The sequence below is a fragment of the Drosophila takahashii genome, chromosome 2L, assembly GCF_030179915.1.
Source record: "Drosophila takahashii strain IR98-3 E-12201 chromosome 2L, DtakHiC1v2, whole genome shotgun sequence".
NCBI classification, from domain to species: domain Eukaryota; kingdom Metazoa; phylum Arthropoda; class Insecta; order Diptera; family Drosophilidae; genus Drosophila; species Drosophila takahashii.
This window is the reverse complement of record NC_091678.1, coordinates 27275953-27297969: the sequence shown is the minus strand read 5'-3', so window position 1 is coordinate 27297969 and position 22017 is coordinate 27275953. Positions and strand designations below refer to the sequence as shown.

The window sequence follows — 22017 nt, the reverse complement described above, 5'->3', positions numbered from 1 at the left end:
ATTGTTTAATTTTGGTCAGCTGTTAATCAGCTGTTCCATACAAAGTCAACTTTCAGAATTTCAGCAAAGTTTGTTAAATAATTGAAAACCAGAGTTGTCACCTTTTTTATTAAATGTCATGGCAACTCTGTAACATTTTAGTATCAACAGTACGCATTATTTATTTTAAAATCAACTTAGAAAGCATATTTTTGGTTCCTTTTACCTTGGTAACAATTTTGGACAGTAACTAGCAATAATAAATCTAATTTTACATGTTTGCTGTTTGAAAATTCAACAGGAACTATTTTGGGTCGTTCCCTTAATTGCTGAAATTTTCTTTTGAATTTTCCACGTTTCAGCAATTCAACAGTTTAGGGAATACCGAGATTGTATATTTCGCTAAATGGGAAAAAGAAAAATAAACGCGATACGTCGAATAAAAAAGCAAAATTGGTCCACACTAGAATAGAAGGTAGAATGCTGTTATCGACTAATCGAAAACTATTTGACGCCATTTTATGGCGGGATATTGCAGTATTATTAAATCTTCACCACCTATTTAAAATACTTATTTCACATATTTTCAAAAACCTTTATGTTTACGAAGAAAATGATTAATACACAAAAGATCCGATCTATACATACCTTCTGCTTTTGTCTAATTTTTTTTTGATTTTCCTTATATATTCCGGAAAAACAGCAAAAAAAAAATGAAAATTTTACGATTTTTACCGTTATTTTTCAAGATCCCGTTATTTGCGCTAACTTTGACTACTTTTACCGCAATCAGGAACCCAAAAACACGTGGATATAGAAAGTTTGAACAAAATTGGGCGTATAATATAAACGGAAGTTTATCCCACATTTGCTTTTGCTTACAAATTTGCCATATTAATGTTGGCTATACTGAGGCGTAGTAAGAGGGTGGGGTTGGGCTCACCCCCCAGTCATCAATATGCATGCAGACATGTTACACATTATATCAAGCTATTTATTGTATTATTCTAAAATAAGATTAGGAGAACGAAATTTAACGAAATTTTTGCTTAATTAAATTCCCCTTCCTCTGTGTTGAAATGGGCAACTGCTCTTCAAATCAGGTGTTATCGGATTTGGGTGGTGCTCTGTGGGAACACAGTTTCACATTTGTCAAAAAGCCCAACCGATTCACACGGATGGACTCTGTGGGAAAAGGCTATTATTGTGCTAAACGCGATGACTACAAACCACTGCAAAACATCGATCTCAACGAATAATCGGATAATTTCGCCAAAAAAACATCGATACTTAATGCACCAATGTTTGCTTACATCACTAGCTGATTAATTAAGTGAATCATAACATTACAAATTACCAAAAAGCGAACAGATAGCAAAGACCGACACCCAGACACCATGGCTGCCACTCTGAAGCCCTACCTGACCGCCGTTCGCCATTCGCTGACTGCGGCGATGTGTCTACAGGATTTCCCTTCGCAGGTGGTGGAGCGGCACAACAAGCCGGAGGTGGAGATCTGCTCCAGCAAGGAGCTGGTCCTTACGCCCGTGGTGGTATCGCGAAATGAGCGGGAGAAGGTCCTGATCGAGCCCTCGATCAACTCGGTGCGCGTCAGCATCGCCGTGAAGCAGGCGGACGAGATAGAACGCATTCTGTGCCACAAGTTCACCAGGTTCATGATGCGCCGCGCAGAGTCCTTTGTTATTCTGCGCCGCAAGCCCATTGAAGGCTATGACATCAGTTTCCTGATCACCAACTTCCACACGGAACAAATGTACAAGCACAAGCTGGTGGACTTCGTCATTAGCTTCATGGAGGAGATCGACAAGGAGATAAGCGAGATGAAGCTAGCAGTCAATGCCAGGGCCCGCACCTGCGCTGAGGAGTTTCTTAAACGCTTCTAGGTGAGTGCTCCCTTTTGTGGCTTGATTCTAGAGGCACAGAATCTGATTCAATCCTTTGCAGGTGAACGCAGACCAGTCTCGACCCGACCCCGATGTTTTAGTATTTCCGAATGAATTCAAGAATAAAAACGGCATTTGTATTATTTACTCCTCGGCTCATTTCGATTCACTTTGGCCGCACCACCAAATGACCACTGCGTTTTCATAGACTACTTCTAGCTGCTGGTTCGCGTCGGGAGGCGCTTCCTCCACAATAGATTCGGATATGCTTAATGTGCGGTTCTCCTTATGGGCACATTGGTCTATGAAGTGATACTGGCCAGAGGTAGTCGCCAGAACCGGCAGAACTGGGTTGATGCCCACTCCATTGCAGCAGTCAGAGTGCAGTTGCAGTACGGAGGCCTCTCCGTATTCGCGGAGATCCCAAATATTTAGGGCTCCCCGCGTGTCGCCGCTGGTCAGCCAACGACAGTCGGATGTAAAGTCAAAATGAATTCGCTGGTTGGTGTCCACATGGCGCTGAAACTCGACCAGGGGCTTCTTGTAGTTGCGCATGTCCCACTGCAAAAGCTTGCCACACTTGCGAGCCCCGCTGAACAAATGCCAGTCCCCGAATCCGTTTCCGCCGTAACGCAGTTGTGTTATTCCGCCCTTGTGCCCGCCCAGCGTAAAAAGAGGACCCTGCTTGGGGCTGCAGCGCAGGTCAAAGTGTTGGATGTAGCCTTGCCAGTTGCCGCAGGTCAGAGTGTTAGGGTGCGTGCTTGTCTGGGCAATGCAGGATATGGCAAACTTAACAGGGTAATCATCGCACAGTCGTCCGGGCCTGTTGATTAATAAAAGACTAATCGGGGAACGGAATAATTGATATGGTTTACCTGCTGGTGTCGAAGATCTTTATACATCTCTTAAATCCCGCATAGATCTTCTGGCCGTCGTGGGAAAAGGCCAAAGAGATGGCCGCCATGACTTCGTCTACAGCATCATATCCGCTGTAGGAGCAACGCAGCTTTCCGTCGAAAGCGTCCCACATGTGAATAGGCTCGTGCTGCCGCGTGGCCAACCAACTGAAGGAGATCGATCTGGTGAGAGACCGGAAAAGATGCCAGCGAGCTGTCTACTCACAAGCAGGTATCCGGCTGCTGGCTGTTCATGTGTGGAAACCAGACGCAGTCGTAAACGGTTCCGCCCTCAGGCACGTGCACCGCCGATTGAAGCTTGGTCAAAGAACGCGTCCTCTGCACGGTTGACGTGGAGTATAGATCGGTGGGCAGCTCTATGACGTGCATGCCGTCAATATGGACGGGTATCAAAAGACAGGTACCGTCCGGGGACCAATAGCAGCCCTTGGTGTAGTGCTGGGCCTCTGCCGACGAGGTCCAGCAGCGGCGTCCCAGTTCAACGAGTCTGCCTTGGAAATACTGGAGGGGAGCCGAATCCGCAAGCCCTGTCACAACTTTGTTATCGTTCGACGTCAGCTCTAAAGTGTCCTCTATGTTGATTACTCCTACGGTCTGCACTTCCTCATCCTCCTGCGAGACCACGGTTTCCAGGCTCGTCTCCATAAACACAGATGTATTCAGAGGAGCAGCCTCGTCAAGTGGATGTCTGCTACGCAGTTTCAGTATCTCCGCCTCTGAGAGAGACACGCTGAGTTTGGGCATCGAAAGTTCCCCTGTGGACGTAGCCATTGAGTTGCTGAAGCTCACATTATGATTTAGCAAAGACGCTTCCACGTCGCACATGCTTGTGCTCAAGTTGATAGCTGAAACGGTTTTATCTTTAAATATTTGTTTTTTATGTTTAAAATTGCACTGACAATCGTCCATCTCGCTCATTTTACCGCTCAATCATAGAGGGACCGTGCGTGAAAACACCTTATGATATAATTTGAGTGATACCATTTTCCGAATAGCCTCTTCCCACAGAGATACATCCACCATCCGTTCAACGGACTGCAAAGACACTTAAGGGGGATTCCCTAAACTGTTGAATTGCTGAATTGTTGAATTTTGGTCAGCTGTTAATCAGCTGTTCCATACAAGGTCAACTTTCAGAAATTTCAGCAATTCAACAGCCTCGGGGCTGTTGAAAATTTTGTTGAATTGCTGAAAAGCCAGAGTTGTCACCTTTTTTTTAAAGTCGTGGCAACTCTGTAACATTTTAGTATCACCAGTACGCGTTATTTATTTTAAAATCAACTTAGAAAGCACACTTCCTTTTCAACTCCAAGCGAGACCGATTGTGTTTTGCAAATTGGACAGTGAAAAGTCTACTTCTATTCTTTTCCTTGCTAGCGAAAAGGCTAAACAAAAAAGTGATTAATTGACTAGTTTTAGAAGTGTGCGAGACCGTGTCTCCTTTCTTTTTTGTGAAAAGGACCTTTCCTTAAATAATTATTCTGGTGAGTTGTTAGTTTTTGGCAGGCTGGTAAAACCAGCAAGTAAAATGGCGGAGGCCTTCCAGCCGGCAGCCGCGAAATTGAAACCTCCTGATGGAGATCTAAATAACGGTAGAGTTAGCAAAAGAAATTGTGATAAGGTAAAGCTATCCAGCTTGAACAAGGAGGGCCTGCTTCATTAATATTCAGAAGTTGAACTTTCTAACAAGTGCGAATTGAAAGTGCGAAATTTTGGAAAATGTTTTTTCGCCGGCTAAGATAAATTTTGTTGAACGTTTGGTCAGGCGCGAGAAAGCTATTATTGACAATGTTGGCCGCTTTCTCGGCCAGATGAATTGCAGCCTTTTGGAGCTCCGGTAGTCCAGATGATTTGCAGTCGTATGCCTGCTGGTAGGCTTAGTTCTCGATGAAATAAAAAACACTTGTTAAGTTGGGCTTGGTTGCTGTAGAGCTGCAAAATAATCGATGGAACCATCGATAGTATCGATGGTTGGCCTCCGGTGACCGACATCGATATTTTTCAGACTATCACGATAGTTTAAAAAACCATAAATTCGGTGGAATTCTTTATAATTGTTCAGCCATTTTTAATTTTTATGAAACAACATTTTTTTTCAGATTGCGCGCGCACTGTTTTTTACTTTTACGTCATTGAAATTTATCACAAGCGTTCAGCAGACAAAATTGATCACTGATTACTGATCCATATGTATGGATACGTATTAAAAAGATCTTACTTTAAATTAATCTAATTGCGTTTTGAATTTTCAACAATTAAAATTTTTAATTTTTTAAAGGATTCCCAATGTTTATGTATGAGCGATACTATCGCGATAGTATCGAGGTTAATTCTGCAAACTATCAAAACTATCGATGGGGCCTACCATCGATGTTTTTGCAGCTCTAGGTTGCTGAGTTTATTTTTATTAGGCAGTGAAAATGGCAGTATCAAAAGGAGAGAGAAAGGAGCGAGTCTGGTGTTGCCAGATCGCGTGCCTTCCAGGGTATCGATGTATCGATATACAAAATAATAAGATTTCGGATTTCATCAAATAAACTATTTACAATGTGATAGAAATAATAGTCAGCGGAGGCGTTCTCCTCCAACAGACAATATGCATGGTTTCAAACTAGTTCCTACTGAAACCGTCAAAATTGGTTTTGATGGTGTAGAGTTGCCTGGAAAAATCTCTTTTTGGTGTCTGTTCCCTGAAAATAAGCCACTACATACCTACATTCGCCAATGTTTTAAATGTAGACGTCTTAATCAAGTCTGTAGGACGGTGTATTAAGTGTGGTGCACAGGGCTGTCAGGGTGCCTGTTTAACCCTAAAGTGCATTCTATGCAATGCGAAAAATCATTCAGCCAAAGATCGGAAAATCTGTTCAGTTTGGGAGAAAGAAAATTATGACCGTTAAAAAGATTGCGAGAAAAGAGGTATTAAGTAAGTACGCCATTCAACAAAACTACTCAAGGTTTGACAATTATGAGAAGAATTTTTCGGCTCTTAGTCAGAAAGAAGAAGCAGTGCAAAACAAGGATAAAAAAAAATGGAGTACTGAAAAAGCAGTTATGCCAGTCGAATTATATTAAAACCAACGATTCCTGTACTAGTGATCATATTCCGACATATCCAACGTTCACCGATGAAGATAGATATTATCAATTCATCAACAAGTTAGGGTATAATATAAATTTGAACGAAGAATCGCCAACATCAACACAAGTCGATTTTCATATAAGCAACTATGTAAAAAAAAAAAACAAAAGAAAGAAGAAAACCAGTTGACACAGTTGAAAGAAACATATCTATAATAGCAAAATGAGTCTAAAATTTTTACAACATAATATTGAATCAATAAAATATAATAAAAATGATTTAGAATTTTTCTTGAACAACGAGCCTCCTTAGCAGAAGTCTTTTCTCATGACTTAAGCTTTAGGAAAATAGTAAACTTCACATTACTAGAAAAACACAGAGACGATGGTTATGGAGGAGTGGCAATCGCGTACAAAAAGGATCTTAATGTCAAAGATTCATTTATTAAACAAATTGTGACATTATAGTTGCAAACTTGTCCAAAAAATGCAGTAACATCAAAATTGAATCGTTATATTTTGAGCCTCAACTATCTCTTCCTGTTTTTCAAAATGAAATCACCAACCTAATTGAAAAACAAGAGAGAACGCTATAGTCGGGTTGGTGTCCCGACTATCTAATACCCGTCACTCAGCTAAAGGGAGTGCGAACGCTGTTGGTTGGTGTCCCGACTAATAATCGTAACTCAGCTAAAGGGAGTGCGAGGGAGATAAATATATAAATTTTGATTGCGTATAACTTTTTATACCCTTGTAGAGGGTATTATAATTTCAGTCAGATGTTTGCAACGCAAAGAAGCAGACGTTTCCGACCACATAAAGTATATATATTCTTGATCAGGACCAACAGCCGAGTCTATCTTGCCATGTCCGTCTGTCCGTCTGTATGTCTGTCCGTCTGTCCGTCTGTCCGTTTCTATGCGAACTAGTCTCTCAGTCTTAAAGCTAACGCGATGAAACTTTCCCGAAAGTCTTCTTTCTATTGCAGGTAGTACATATGTCGGAGCGAACCGGATCGGACCACTATATCTAAAGGCTTCCATAGGAATATTCAAACAAATATAAGAAAATTAATTGTAACTTTGTAGGAAGTAGGCGTTTTGATTCTTGACTACATATGTATAAACAAAATTTAAATAGAAACGCTGAATCTGGAATCCCTGGAACTGCACCGAGTGAGCATTACTTTATCTGCAAGGGTATACAAGCTTCGGCTGGCCGAAGCTAGCTTCCTTTCTTGTTAATAATGTCTTCTACATTTCGATAGGTATAAATATACACAACAAAATTGCATTTATACTTCTCGGAAATCTTTAAAGCTGTGGGCTCAGGACCTATTTTAAAATCGTTAGTGGGCGATTGTGGGTGTTAGAGGGGGCGTGGCTCTCGGCTAAAATAAACTTGCGCTGCGTAGGAAGCCAAAGAATATGTGTGGGAAATCTCATCCTTCTACACTCAAAAAAAAAACAGCCCGAAATCGCCATTAAATCAAGAAATTCGCCATGAATTTCAGTCGATGGCGATTTACCGTATTTTTTAGAAAGAAATTTTCTAAAATTAAAAAAAAAAATTCTGAAAAGCAGAAATACTTTTCTAAAATCAAGAAAAATTGCCATAAAATTGAGAAAATTTCCTAAAATCCAGAAAGTACTTTTCTTGAAAATAGAATTTTTTTCTTAAAATAAAAAGGACTTTTTTTATTTTCAGAAAATTTTCTTTATTTTAATAAAATGTATACATATTTATTTTACTATTTTATTTCCTAAACAAGAAAGAGAAAAGAAAATAATAAAGATGAAAAGAAAATTATTAATATTTCCTAAACAAAAAGGGAAAACAAAACAAAAAAGATAAAAATAGGATAATAAATATTTCCTAAAGAAAAAAGAGAAAAGAAAACAAAAAAAGATAAAAATAACATTATAAATATTTCCTAAACAAAAAAGAGAAAAGAAAACAAAAAAGATAAAAAATTATTAATATTCATATTAAGTTGGTATTTAACATATTACCTATTATTAAAATTTACTTACTTACTGCCAAATTATCAACAATACCGGAAATTGAAATTATTTTAGCAATCGAAAATTAAAATTAATATTAGAGAAGGATGGTATTTGCGGCCTGCAATATTATTAATAGCCAAATCTATTAAAATAGTATGCCCTTTGCTTACCATAAATTTTCACACACTTACCAAATTTATATTTAAATTTATTTAAATTGCTTACCTATTAATTGCCTTTTAGAGGGATCGCACTTTAACTGTCTTAAATAGGCTCAATACAAACTTATTACTTTGAATGCTCATCCAAAACTGAGCACAAGGGTTCAAGATGCAGCGCAACGCAAGCAACTCTCTCGCGAGAGACTGCATTTCCAAAACAACGCAATAAAAGTTACAGCTACGCACAAGAAAATTCTCGATCATACGGACAAACACACATAAGCATATACACACATACGCCAAAAACTGTCGTCGCAACGCGCCGCCGACTAACCCCCTGTCTTCTTCTTTTTCGTTTCGAAGAAAGAATGAGAAGCATAAAAGAAATACAAAAAGTTTTTCTTAAATCTATGGTGATTTTCTAATTCTACTTTTCTGTTTTCAAGAAAAAAATTTTTTTTTTAAATCAGAAAAATTCTTAAAATTTAGAAAAATTTACCGTAAATTTTATGGCGACTTTCTAGATTCTAGGAAGGGCGGAAGTACATTTTTTCTTAATTTAATGGTGAAATCGCCATTAATTTAAGAAAACTTTTGGAGAGCAAACTAGGAAAAAACACCATTGATTTAACAAAAAAATTAATTTTTCTAAATTTTAGAAAGCTTTTTCATAAAATTCTGTTTTTATGGTCTTCTTTCCTAGATTCAAGAAAACAATTTCTACAATTCAGAAAATTTTCTAAAATTAAGAAAAAATTTCATTTTATGGCGATTTTCTAAAATTTAGGAAAAAAAATTTTTTGAGTGTAGCTTTAGTACCTTCTAGCTGTAGTTTCTGAGATCTCATCGTTCATACAGACAGACAGACGGACAGACGGACATGGCTAGATCGACTCGGCCCCTGATCAAGAATATATATAATTTATGGGGTCGGAAACGCTTCCTTCTAGCTGTTACATACTTTTGCACGAATCTAATATACCCTTTTACTCTACGAGTAACGGGTATAATTAGATCCTTTTGTCAAAGTAGTTATTGCAGGAGATTTCCTTTGGTGATTATATCGACAGTAGCAAGGGTGATTATACCCGTTACTCGTAGAGTAAAAGGGTATATTGTATTCGTGCAAAAGTATGTAACAGGGAGAAGGAAGCGTTTCCGACCCCATAAAGTATATATATTCTTGATCAGGATCACTAGCCGAGTCGATCTAGCCATGTCCGTCTGTCCGTCTGTCCGTCTGTCTGTCCGTCTGTCTGTCTGTATGAACGCTGAGATCTCAGAAACTATAAAAGCTAGAAGATTGGCTTTTTGCATGCAGATTTAAGGAGTTCCTACGCAGCGCAAGTTTGTTTCAAAATGGTGCCACGCCCCCTCTAACGCCCACAATCGCTTATATACGATTTTAAAAATTTTAATATTTTGGAAAAGTAAAAATGCAGTTTTATTGTGTTTATCAATACCTATCGAAATGTAGAAGAAATTTTTCAAATCGGACCATTCGTTAAAAAGTTATGCGTGATCAACGTTTTCTATCTCTATCTTCATCTCCCTCGCACTCCCTTTATCTGAGTAACGGGTATCTGATAGTCGGGGCACCCGACTATAACGTTCTCTCTTGTTTTTTAATGCAAACAATGAGTAATGCTGATTTCTTGCTATTAAACAATGGTAGCCCTACCTTTAGGAGAAACATAGATGCTGCTCAAGGATCGGTACTAGATCTAACTTTTGTTAAAGGGATTCAGTGTAGTGAATGGTTGTGTGAATCTATATACTTAGGTGGTAGTCATCATCATCCAATTACCTTTAAGATTGCTGAAGATTTTAGATTTCCAAAACAATTTTTATCCAAAAAAAAGGCTAGAAAGAAATCTTAATAAATTAGTAAATAATGTTAGCATTAAAACCTTAGGCTTAGTACTCAACCCAACAAAAAGTCGTCCAAAACAAAAAACTTCATATGAAAAACAACGTCAAAAAATTTTGTTTCATATGAAGTTTTTGTTTTGGACGACTTTTTGTTGGGTTGAGTACTAGCCCTTAACAAAAAACATAAATAAAGAGATTAAAGAAGCAACATACATAGTTCAGGAAACTAGGACTCCTAAGTACTGGTGGACTGAAGATTTAATGAATCTTTTTAGAGTTTTTACAAGCAAACAGAAAGCTGCGTGTTCATCGCCTTCGTAAGAAAACTACGTTGAGGCTATCAACTATAAATTGAAATGGAAAAAAGCTGTAAAAATAGCTAAAAAGACTACTTACCTTAGGAAAATTACAGAACTAAATACAAGTACCAACACCAGATCAGCGTGGCGTTTTCTCAAAAATCTTAAAAATTGTCAAGAAAATCCTCCTGAGAAAGGGCATAGCTGACTTACCTATGGAAAACGGCCCCCAGCGATTTTTAACAATTTTGAATCAGCGATGGTAGATAACTAGAAGGAGAGTATGGAAACCAATTTTCAAAGCTATTGGACATTCGGCTGAGGAGTAATCGTCTGCAATCCAAAAATGTATTTAATCTTATATCTGACCAACGGAAACGCTTAACTGAAAATTTGTGATGAGAAATCGAAGGGATAAGAAATATTTCCTCGCTAAAGAAGCTTGGAATTTTTAAGACTTTTTAAAAGTGCAGAAAACCGCGATTTAAATGTTCAAAAAAATGTTTGACCACTTTCAAGTTTTGGCAACCTCACCAATTTTTTACAGTGTCTGTGTCTTTTAACCATTGAATACAACAGTGTCAAATAAAGGAAAAACTAGATTTGAAGTAGTTTTGTGTGACGTTTTCTAGAACCCGGCCACCCTAGTTTTTTTCTTTAAGTTTTTGAAGTGCACAGTACCAACTTGATTGCAAAGCACATTGCTTCCAACATTTATTTTCATACCTATTTTGGCACTATCATCACTCTTTTGCCATATTTTGGCGTTAGAACGAAAACACGAAATCTATTTTATCTTGCAACCAGAAAGCTCGATTTGCATAATTCAAAAGCAGAAATATCTGTCTTTCCATGGCCGATTACGATATAAAAAAATGACGCTTTCAGACCATAGATGACTCAGCAATACCATTTTTTAAGTCCAAAAGTAGGCTTTCGGCCAATGGGCAAGTTTGAAATATTTTTCGCAAAGAGAACCCATTTCACTGGATTCAAAGTGGGATCTCCGTTGAGGAATTCGCTACGAATTCTTTTCATTGACCTATTACTTTTTCCTTTGCAAAAAGATGGCAGCACTGTCGTTATGAAGGTAAAAGTAAACAATTTTATTCAAATTAATATCCGAGTAAAATCCCGCCTAACCTTAGCTAAACAGTAAACCAACCTAAAGCGCACTAACAGTCTATCTATATCCTTCTAGCCATTACATACCTTACCTTAACACCGCATTAACCCTAATATTACCTCACCTTAACCTTACCTATGTTATTCTCACCCTTTGCATACCTTAATGCTTTTTTCACTATTTCCTCGTCTTAACCCAACTTAACACCAGTTTTTCCTCTTCTTAGCTAACCTAACTTTAGTCTCACCTGAAAAAAAATGTTTCCTTACTATACTTACTTACTTTAACTTCACTTTTTTCCTTTTTAAACTTGTTTGTCACCTTGACCCAAACAAACCTTACCTTTCTTACCTTCACCCTTTCTTTACATTATTTTTACCCTTATCTACCTAATACCTCCTTAATCGCAACTTAACCCCGCACTAACCTAACCTTATTCCCACCGTAACTCCACCGTTGTGGTAGCCTACATACATATATTATTTTTGTTAGCTTAGCGAATGCAGAGAAAAACTCTTACTATTTTTTTACCGTTTTTTCGAACAGATCCAAAGCCCAAAACCTTAAAAACTTAAAAAGACTTAAAAATATTAAAAATAACACACAAATACCTATGAAAGGCCAATGTTTTAAGTAAAAAACAGCCATGTCGGCTGGGGACCAACAGCTGCAGTTAAATATTTCCGGAAATAGGAAAAATTACGCCCCTCGCCTTTAGCACAATTTAAAACCAATTTTTTAAAAAGTTTTGTAGGTACGTTTTGGCTGGTACAATTTCCAGGTTGTCAACGTTGTGCGAATACGACCTTTTCTTAAATTGGAATGTTATTTGTGCACGCATATATTTCATTTTATGTTTATACCCGTTACTCGTAGAGTAAAAGTGCATATTGTATTCGTGCAAAAGTATGTAACAGGGAGAAGGAAGCGTTTCCGACCCTATAAAGTATATATATTCTTGATCAGGCTCACTAGCCGAGTCGATATAGCCATGTCCGTCTGTCCGTCCGTATGAACGCTGAGATCTCGGAAACTACAAAAGCTAGATGGTTGAGATTTCCCACACATATTCTTGGGCTTTCTACGCAGCGCAAGTTTATTTCAGCCGAGCGCCACGCCCCCCCTAACGCCCACAATCGCCCATTAACAATTTTAAAATGTGTCTGGCGCCCACACCTTTAAAGATTTCCGAGAAGTATAAATTCAATTTTATTGTGTATATTTATACCTATCGAAATGTAGAAGACATTTTTTAAATCGGACCATTCAATAAAAAGTTATACGCAATTGAAAAAAATGGTATATATCCATCTCCCTCGCACTCCATTTAGCCGAGTGACGGGTATTAGATAGTCGGGACAACAACCCGACTATAGCGTTCTCTCATGTTATAGCCTTGCAGAGGGTATTATAATTTCAGTCAGATGTTTGCAACGCAGTGAAGGAGACGTTTCCGACCCCATAAAGTATATATATTCTTGATCAGCATCACTAGACGAGTCGATCTAGCCATGTCCGTCTGTCCGTCCGTTTCTACGCAAACTAGTCTCTCAGTTTTCAAGCTATCGGCATAAAACTTGCCCAAAAGTCTTTCTATTGCAGGTAGTATATAAGTCGGAACGAGCCGGATCGGACAACTATATCATAAAAAATGTAAAAAAAATTATATCTTGAGTGCTTTTGAACCTATAACATCCTACTTTTGGAAATGTCATTTTTTATCTAATTCTGAATTTCGAATAAAATTTTTTCAAAATCGGACGACTATATCATATAGCTGCCATAGGAACGATCGGAAAATTAATGGGAATATAATAGGAAATAAATTATTGCTTCGTTGTTTTTATTGTATTCTCTTCTACTCTAGGATACAACTCTTTTCACATATTTTCTAATTTCGATTTTAATTTTATCAAAATCGAACTACTATATCATAAGCTGCCATTGAACCGAACGCAAAATTAATGAGAAATAATAGGAAAATTAACATTTTTGCGATTTGTAAATTAAATGAATTATCTGCAAGGGTATATAAGCTTCGGCTGGCCAAAGCTAGCTTCCTTTCTTGTTTAACAAAATTTCGTTCGAACAAAATGACGAGTCAGATATGAGTAAAACGATGCCGATTCCTACGATTCTACGATGCCACGATGCCAGTTTTGACAGTTGGAATCGGCATCGCCGAGTACTACTCGAGTATATTTTTACTTACTCGTACAGGTCTCTACTGTACATACCTTGACGAATATTTTTCATAATTCAACCATAAGGAATGCGAGATAATTGGTACTGAATAATTTATTAAACTTTTCACACGCTTCGTAGAGAAATTTAGGCACACCCAATCGAACAGCTGACTTTGGAGGGTTGCCAAAAAGCCCTGGATGGTCACAAAAATATTTTAAAAATAGTTTTATGATAATTAAACATTTTTTTAACGGATTAAAAAAAAAATTTGGAAAATTGCACAAAATAATTTTGGACTTTATGCCAAAAAAAGGCATTTCCTCCCAATGTGCAATGTAAAAACGCTTCTAAGGGCTCTCCTCTGCATCCCAGTCTCTCGCAGTTTACTTATTCGCAAATACTCTAGAGTAAGAGTTCGTGCAGATGGCATTTTGGTTCGCTTTTAAAATTCTTGCCAACGTACAAATGGCTTATTTTACATGAAACGTAACAGGCCAGTTTGGGTCTAATTTCAGAATCAATCGAAACTTTTTTTTTCGATAGAGGATTGAAATATATGGATGGGTTTTTCCTTTTTCTTTTTCTTACCGTTTATTTTAAAATTTTTTTTTAGAATTAAGCTCCGTTTTTTTCATTTTTGCAGCACTTGAGACTCGATTGAGTTATTTTAATATCTGGTATTCAACTTTGTGGGAAATCGTCATATCTTTCAGAAAAATATTTTGAAAATTTTTTCCTTTTTAAATTAAGTATTTTTTAAGGAAATTTAAAATTAAAACAAGAGAGAACGCTATAGTCGGGTTGGTGTCCCGACTATCTAATACCCGTCACTCAGCTAAAGGGAGTGCGAACGTTGTACTGGATAGTGCGAGGGAGATAGATATATAAATTTTGATTGCGTATAACTTTTTAATGAATGGTCCGATTTGAAAAATGTCTTCTACATTTCGATAGGTATAAATATACACAACAAAATTGCATTTATAGTTCTCGGAAATCTTTAAAGATGTGGGCGCAGGACCCATTTTAAAATCGTTAGTGGGCGATTGTGGGCGTTAGAGGGGGCGTGGGGCTCGGCTAAAATAAACTTGCGCTGCGTAGGAAGCCAAAGAATATGTGTGGGAAATCTCAACCTTCTAGCTTTTGTAGTTTCTGAGATCTCAGCGTTCATACGGACGGACAGACAGACAGGCAGACAGACAGACAGACAGACAGACAGACAGACAGACAGACAGACAGACAGACAGACAGACAGACAGACAGACAGACGGACAGACAGACAGACAGACGGACAGATGGACAGACGGACATGGCTATATGGACTCGGCTAGTGCCCCTGATCAAGAATATATATACTTTATGGGGTCGGAAACCCTTCCTTCTAGCTTTTACATACTTTTGCGCGAATCTAATATACCCTTTTACTCTACGAGTAACGGGTATAAAAATTTGAATAGACGCGGTTTCCGAATAAAAACATTATCTGCATCAATTCTTCACGAAGTGTTAAAATAAAATGTTTGTAGTTGCAAGACCTACTAGTAAAGACAACGATTTTAGTTTAGCAACTTTGCATCAAGCAACAACAGCGCAACGATAAAATTCCCTTAAAAAATACTCAATTTAAAAATTAAAAAATTTTTTTAAATATTTTTCTGAAAGATATTAAGATGTCCCACAAAGTTGCATACCAGATATTAAAATAACTCAAAAGAGTCTCAAGGGCTGCATAAATGAAAAAACGGAGCTTAATTCTAAAAAATGTTTAAAAAAAAACGGTAAGAGATAAACAAAAAACAAAAACCCATCCTTATATTTTAATCCTCTATCGAAAAAAAAAGTTTCGATTGATTCTGAGATTTGACCCAAACTGGCCTGTCACGCTTCACGTGGAATGAGCCAAATGTAAATTTGCATCAGGGATGCAATATTTTTTTCTTATATTGTGTACAATATGCGCTTTTAACAGGTATTCTTTTTGTATTATTTAAAGAGAACATCATTCTGGATGTTCTCTACAAGGTTCCAAACTGATTTTGTCCAATCATCGTTAATCTGGATTTTTTTGTGTGTAGAGTCTGTTTCTGACGGTTGATTACACCAGTGTTTAAAATGCTGCAGTCGAAGTAGCAAAAGTCACATAATTTTTCATTTTTGTTGATTCGACTGCCTGTAACTTTTTACTTTTGTTACTTTTGCTGCTGCTTCTGAAAAGTCTGCAGTCGCAGTCGAAGCAAAAGCAAAATCCGAGCACTAACGACTGACGAAGCAAAAGCAAGTCGTTGCTTTCTGATTTTTAGCTTCTGCTGTGCTGTTGCTTTCAGTCGGTAGCAGCAGCTAGCAAAACTTTCTGGAAGTTGATTTTGCTTCTGCTGCTGCTTCTGAAAAAGTCGGCAGTCGCAGTCGAAGCAAAAGCAAAATAAGAGAGCTGCCGACTGTCGAAGCAATATGCTTCTTCTTCTTTAAAGCAGCAACAAGGAAACATTTTGGGGAGGAGTCGCACAGTGGTTCAAAATACCGCGGCCAAAAATACTTCTAGTTGTTATATCGTTACGAAATTTTTCCCAAAATTCTATAAAAATATTTTAATTATATCAACAAAAAATTGGACATATCGCCCGATTATATCCTATGGCTACCATACAAAATATCGGACCAAATTTTAAACTCGTTGCTATTTTCAGTTTCAAATTTTTTTTATTAAAGAATTATTGCATTTAAATCATGCCTTCGGGTTCTTGTCCTCCCACAAATATTAATCCGTTAGTTTTGATTATTACCTGTAAAAACAAAAATTACAATTTGAACCTAATAAAAACACGAAACACGAAAGAAGAACACAATGAACAGCTGATTTGACCTTAAAGAAAAAATAGAGGCTGTTAGTAGATTGTTGATTATGGACACATCTGCAAATATCTGCAGCTAGCTTTAACTTTTTTTATACCTTAAGGTATTAACAATTACACTGAATAAAAAATGAATCGGGGAATCTTGGGGGAACACAGTTAAATCTTTAAGTAAACATAAAAAGACGAATACAACAGCTGCTAAAAACATTAGAAAGTAAAGAATTAATTTCATAATAAGGACAACAGAAGTTAGCTTTTATTAATATTGAAACTTAAAAATAATACCTTTAACTTCAAAATCCATATAAAAGAATATTAACTTGGACACGTAATTTAAGAAATACACGCTTTTAAAGTTTTAAAGTTAGTGATGCGCGCAGTTTCGCTTTGCAACTAAACACGTGCTCACGACTTAAGGTATATTTTTAGAAACTACCGAAAGTTTTCCAGAAAAATCTTTTATGCCACAAAAAAACTTGAGCATTTTAGAGAAAATTTGCATACCCTCTGCCAGTTTTGGGTTCTAATGTATTTTTTTAAATTTTGGCATATGGGGGCAATTACTGTGAGTCGTCGTGTTGTACCTGCAAAGCTGCTACACGCCTTTTCAAAATGTTTTTATCGTTATAAGTTAAATAATAAAAATCTTGGTAATGATTAAATTTCAAGTTTTATATTTTTCTTTAATGATAATCTTTATTTTTAAGAAATATAAAAAGACTTAGAGCATACAAATAAAATAAAATACATAAATCAAAAATAACACAGGCCGACAAGATGTGACATGGGTCGGTGTCCAGGCCTGCCACCATTTTATTTCGAGTAGTAGTAGTAGTAGTAGTAGATCTTTTATTTAATAAGAAAAAAATTGGGGGTTGACATAATACATATATAAAAATGACTTTCTAACATAAGGACATTTATATATATTTTTCTTTATTAAGCAAAGATATAATATTTTAATCAGCATGGTTTTAAAACTGTCAGCTGATCACCGTGCATTATAAAGATGACTTCCCATTCTAATGCACCTGGCATCCCGAGTCTTCCCCAGATACCAGATCGTTCGGATAAAAAGCGCCCATATATGCAAAGGTGTCTCCTATATCGATTCATCAAAGAATTGATTCCTATATCTTTGCGCCTCGCTTAGGAAGCCTATTAGATTCGGCCAATTTTCTCCGTTTAGTACGTTTTAAAATTCTACGTAGCCTAACTCGTCTTATTCCCAGCATAATCGGCGTATCTCCGGCAAATTGCTATGAAGTGGAAGGAGTCTTCCCGTTCTCTTCGGTTACAGAGTGTGCATTCCTCCGTTTGGGCTCGTCTATGTGGCGCGTCGTAGTTGTAGTACCTCCACTCTAGCTTTAAGGATCGTGGAAATAGCATAGATTTTAATGTGGTCGCCAAAATAGTTTTTCGTGCCTAGATTGTACTCAAGCGTTCTGTAGAGTTCTCGGCTCTCACTTTGCCTTGCTTGTTCTTCTGCTCGTTGCCTCACTTGGATGTTTATCGCCTCGAGTATGTTCTGGTGACTGTCCTTCCAAGTGGTCTGATCGTCCCAGACGAATTGCACGTTAACACTGCTTGCAAGATGACACCACTACTGAAAGCACTGCGATTTGCTTTGTAGCATGTGTGATGCAACAATTTTTGGGAGCCTCCTATCGTTAAGGGACATCACTTTTCTGATGTAGCTGAAGGGACGATTCAGTGTACTGCAAAAGAGGGGGGCTAGTCCTGTCTTTAGCGTAATTGCGTAATTTGGTGTGTTCGATGGCAACCTAAAAAGTCTTTTCTACTTCTTCGGAATACGTGTGTCCCCAGACTTCGGCAGAATTACACATTATGGCTTTTGCTGTGGCTTCGAATTATTTGTATTTAATGCTGCTCTTGACTTCTTGCTTTGCCAGGAACGAACTCCAAGTACTGTTCAGTGCTACTTTGGCATCCTTTAGCTTTTGTTCCAGATGTTTCTTGAAGCTCATGTTTTATGATAAGACCGTTCCCAGATCCCTCGGTTACTCCTCCTGTCGATCGTGTCGAAAGCTGCTTTAAAATCAATAAAAAACATGTACATTTTTTCTTTTTTCCATAGAACTCCGCTGCAGTAGATGTTAATGTAAAAATGCTATCTACTATTTTAGAAAATCGCCTATGAATTTGCTTTACTGGCGATTTTGTCTATATTAAAGAAAGTAGGTTTTTAAAATCAAAGACGTTTTTTCTAAAAATCAAAAAAAAAAATAGACTGCAATTTAGAATTTTTTTGCTAGAAAGTAAAAAAATATTTCTAAGAATTTAGAAATAAAGGTTTTCTAAAAAATAGAAATATGGTTTTTTTTTAAATATAGACAAATATTTTTTAAATAACAAAAAAAAATGTCTCAAATTCAGAAAATACAAAAATTTATTTTCGGGCTTCGGAATTATACCCGGGTTGTTTCTGTGACGCCACGGCCTCCTTTGTGTTGTTTTTTTTTCGTTCTTGTTTGTCACCTTATTTGAATTTCTTTTAATTGAGCAATGGGTGGTTTCAAATTGGAACTGTAATAATAACTGAAATGAGTGTACAAATTACAAATTATAAATATAAAAACCCAATAACTTACTATTTTGAGAAAAACATCTTGGTCGCCGCATGCGGGAATCGAACCGCTACCCGCTCGCCTCACAGTTTGCAGTCAAGCACTCTACTAGCTGCGCCACGGAAGCAACACGTGAGGCGCTGTACAAAGTCTATTCACATTTTGTTCTCCTATTTTTACTCAAATTGATCTGGCTCTCTTCTGGTTATTCCTTTTAGTTGTTCATTTACTTTTCCTCTTAAATATTTATTGATTAATATTAATATTTATATATTTGTTATGGTTCAATAGTAACAGTAATTGAATGTTTTAAATTTGAAAAACTTAATCATTTTTATCAAAATTTAATTATTCATGAGCTAAAAAAAATGCAATACATTTTTTTATTAATATGTAACTATTAATGTTAAAAAAAAACAAACAGACACCGTGAGTTTTTTGTCTCGTCGTGGGTTTGAACTCACTCTTCCAGCCGCAAGCTTGAATAACATATGCATGCACGCACGCGTTAGACCCCTAGGCTACCAATCCCGGAAATTTTCTTCGATTAATAGCGATTTTTTCTTTAAAAAAAAAATTGATTTTTCTGTATTTCAGAAAATATTTTCTAAAAAAACTCGTTCAACCCAAAATTTTTTTTGAAGATTAGAAAATTTTTCTGAAGATTAGAAAATTTTCCCTTTTTATAGAATATTTTTTTAAAGCACAGAAAAATTTTTATACCCGTTACTCGTAGAGTAAAAGGGTATACTAGATTCGTGCAAAAGTATGTAACAGCTAGAAGGAAGTGTTTCCGACCCCATAAAGTATATATATTCTTGATCAGGGTCACTAGCCGAGTCGATCTAGCCATGTCCGTCTGTCCGTCTGTCCGTCTGTCTGTCTGTCCGTCTGTATGAACGCTGAGATCTCAGAAACTACAAAAGCTAGAAGGTTGAGATTTCCCACACATATTCTTTGGCTTCCTACGCAGCGCAAGTTTATTTTAGCCGAGCGCCACGCCCCCTCTAACGCCCACAATCGCCCACTAACGATTTTAAAATGGGTCCTGCGCCCACATCTTTAAAGATTTCCGAGAAGTATAAATGCAATTTTGTTGTGTATATTTATACCTATCGAAATGTAGAAGACATTTTTCAAATCGGACCATTCATTAAAAAGTTATACGCAATCAAAAAGTATATATCTATCTCCCTCGCACTCCCTTTAGCTGAGTTACTATTATTAGTCGGGACACCAACCCGACACAGCGTTCGCACTCCCTTTAGCTGAGTGACGGGTATTAGATAGTCGGGACAACAACCCGACTATAGCGTTCTCTCTTGTTATACCCGTTACTCGTAGAGTAAAAGGGTATACTAGATTCGTGCAAAAGTATGTAACAGGTAGAAGGAAGCGTTTCCGACCCTATAAACTATATATATTCTTGATCAGGATCACCAGCCGAGTCGATCTAGCCATGTCCGTCTGTCCGTCTGTCTGTCCGTCTGTCTGTCTGTATGAACGCTGAGATCTCAGAAACTACAAAAGCTAGAAGGTTGAGATTTCCCACACATATTCTTTGGCTTCCTACGCAGCGCAAGTTTATTTTAGCCGAGCGCCACGCCCCCTCTTACGCCCACAATCGCCCACTAACGATTTTAAAAAGGGTCCTGCGCCCACATCTTTAAAGATTTCCGAAAAGTAAAAATGCAATTTTGTTGTGTATATTTATACCTATCGAAATGTAGAAGAAATTTTTCAAATCGGACCATTCATTAAAAAGTTATACGCAATCAAAAATTATATATCTATCTCCCTCGCACTCCCTTTAGCTGAGTTACGATTATTAGTCGGGACACCAACCCGACACAGCGTTCGCACTCCCTTTAGCTGAGTGACGGGTATTAGATAGTCGGGACAACAACCCGACTATAGCGTTCTCTCTTGTTTTTTTCTATATTTAAGAAAAAATAATTTTTTGAGTGTAGCCTTTCCTGAAACCTGCTTGGTATTCGCTTAGAATTTGGTTTAGCTCTACGTACTTGGATATGTTCTCTAATAGTATCGACGTAAAGATTTTTTGGACACTATCGAGGAAGGATATACCTCTGTAGTTGGCAGCAGCTTTGGGTCACCTTTCTTAAAGATCGGGAAGATTATGTGTCGCTTGAAACTCTCTGGTGCTATGCGGTCTTCGAAAATGCGATTATACACCAGCGTTAATAGGGAAATTAGCTCCGTTGAGGCGTTTTTGTAGAACTTGGGCGGAACTCGATCAAAACCGGGGGCCTTGTTTACTTTGCTCCTTCGGACTGCATCTTGGACTTCGCTGAGTCGTATCGGTTCGTCGAACTCATTTATTTCCAAGTATGGCAGTGCGTAGTTAATCTGCGTTCTGCTTGACAACTGAAGTAGTCCTTTAAAGTGTACCCCAAGCGACAATGCGCTTACCTTGATTCCTCTCTGTCTGGTACTCGATCCATTTAATTTCTTTGCCATTTCCCAAAAACCTTTACTGTCTCTTATTTCACCAATTTCCATCTCCAGACGCTGGTAGTACTCCGCTTCTTTTGCTCTGCATAGTGACTTATACGCTGTATTGGCTGTTTGGTAGGCAAGTTTGGTTTCATCGTTGGCGTTCTTCCTAGTATTCTGGAGCAGTTTAAAAGCGTGCTTTCGTGCGCGCTCACATTGACTATCAAACCATGGCTGCCTAAAGTTTTGACGCCGCTCACTTTGCATGGCTTGTGCAGATTCTTGAATGACCCGTGTGACTTCGTTTATCAGATATCTCAGACATCTTTATATTTTATTTCGATAAATGAGGCTTTTCTAAGCATAAGTTGTCACTACGCCTTTAGTCCATCAGCTCTGGTATTTGCGGTATCTTTAATTTAAGAAAATCACAAGTTTTCTTCGTTTTTTGGGATATATCTTCAAGAGTGGTCAACCAATTTTGGTAATCTTTTCGGAATTAAATAGTTACATGTCTCTTTTATACGGTCGTTTTGGAAAATTCAATCTAACTGAACCACAAGAGAAGGTGGGCGCATTCAAAATTTT

The 22017-nt window shown here is 37.5% G+C and overlaps 2 protein-coding genes across 2 annotated transcripts; one reads left to right on the top strand and one right to left on the bottom strand.

Moving 5' to 3' along the window:
- The first annotated feature begins 1273 nt into the window (after positions 1 to 1273).
- On the top strand, positions 1274 to 2030 carry Arpc4 (Actin-related protein 2/3 complex, subunit 4). The gene is made up of 2 exons (XM_017145913.3): positions 1274 to 1883; positions 1945 to 2030. The coding sequence occupies exon 1, from the start codon at positions 1377 to 1379 to the stop codon at positions 1881 to 1883; it is 507 nt and encodes a 168-aa protein (XP_017001402.1). The 5' UTR covers positions 1274 to 1376; the 3' UTR covers positions 1945 to 2030.
- Positions 1999 to 3785, bottom strand: WDR79 (WD repeat domain 79). Its single transcript, XM_017145901.3, has 4 exons — positions 3700 to 3785; positions 3006 to 3645; positions 2759 to 2947; positions 1999 to 2706 (listed from the first exon to the last, which is right to left on the bottom strand). Exons 1-4 carry the CDS (start codon positions 3716 to 3718, stop codon positions 2040 to 2042), a joined length of 1515 nt encoding a protein of 504 aa, XP_017001390.1. The 5' UTR covers positions 3719 to 3785; the 3' UTR covers positions 1999 to 2039.
- Positions 3786 to 22017: the final 18232 nt, after the last annotated feature.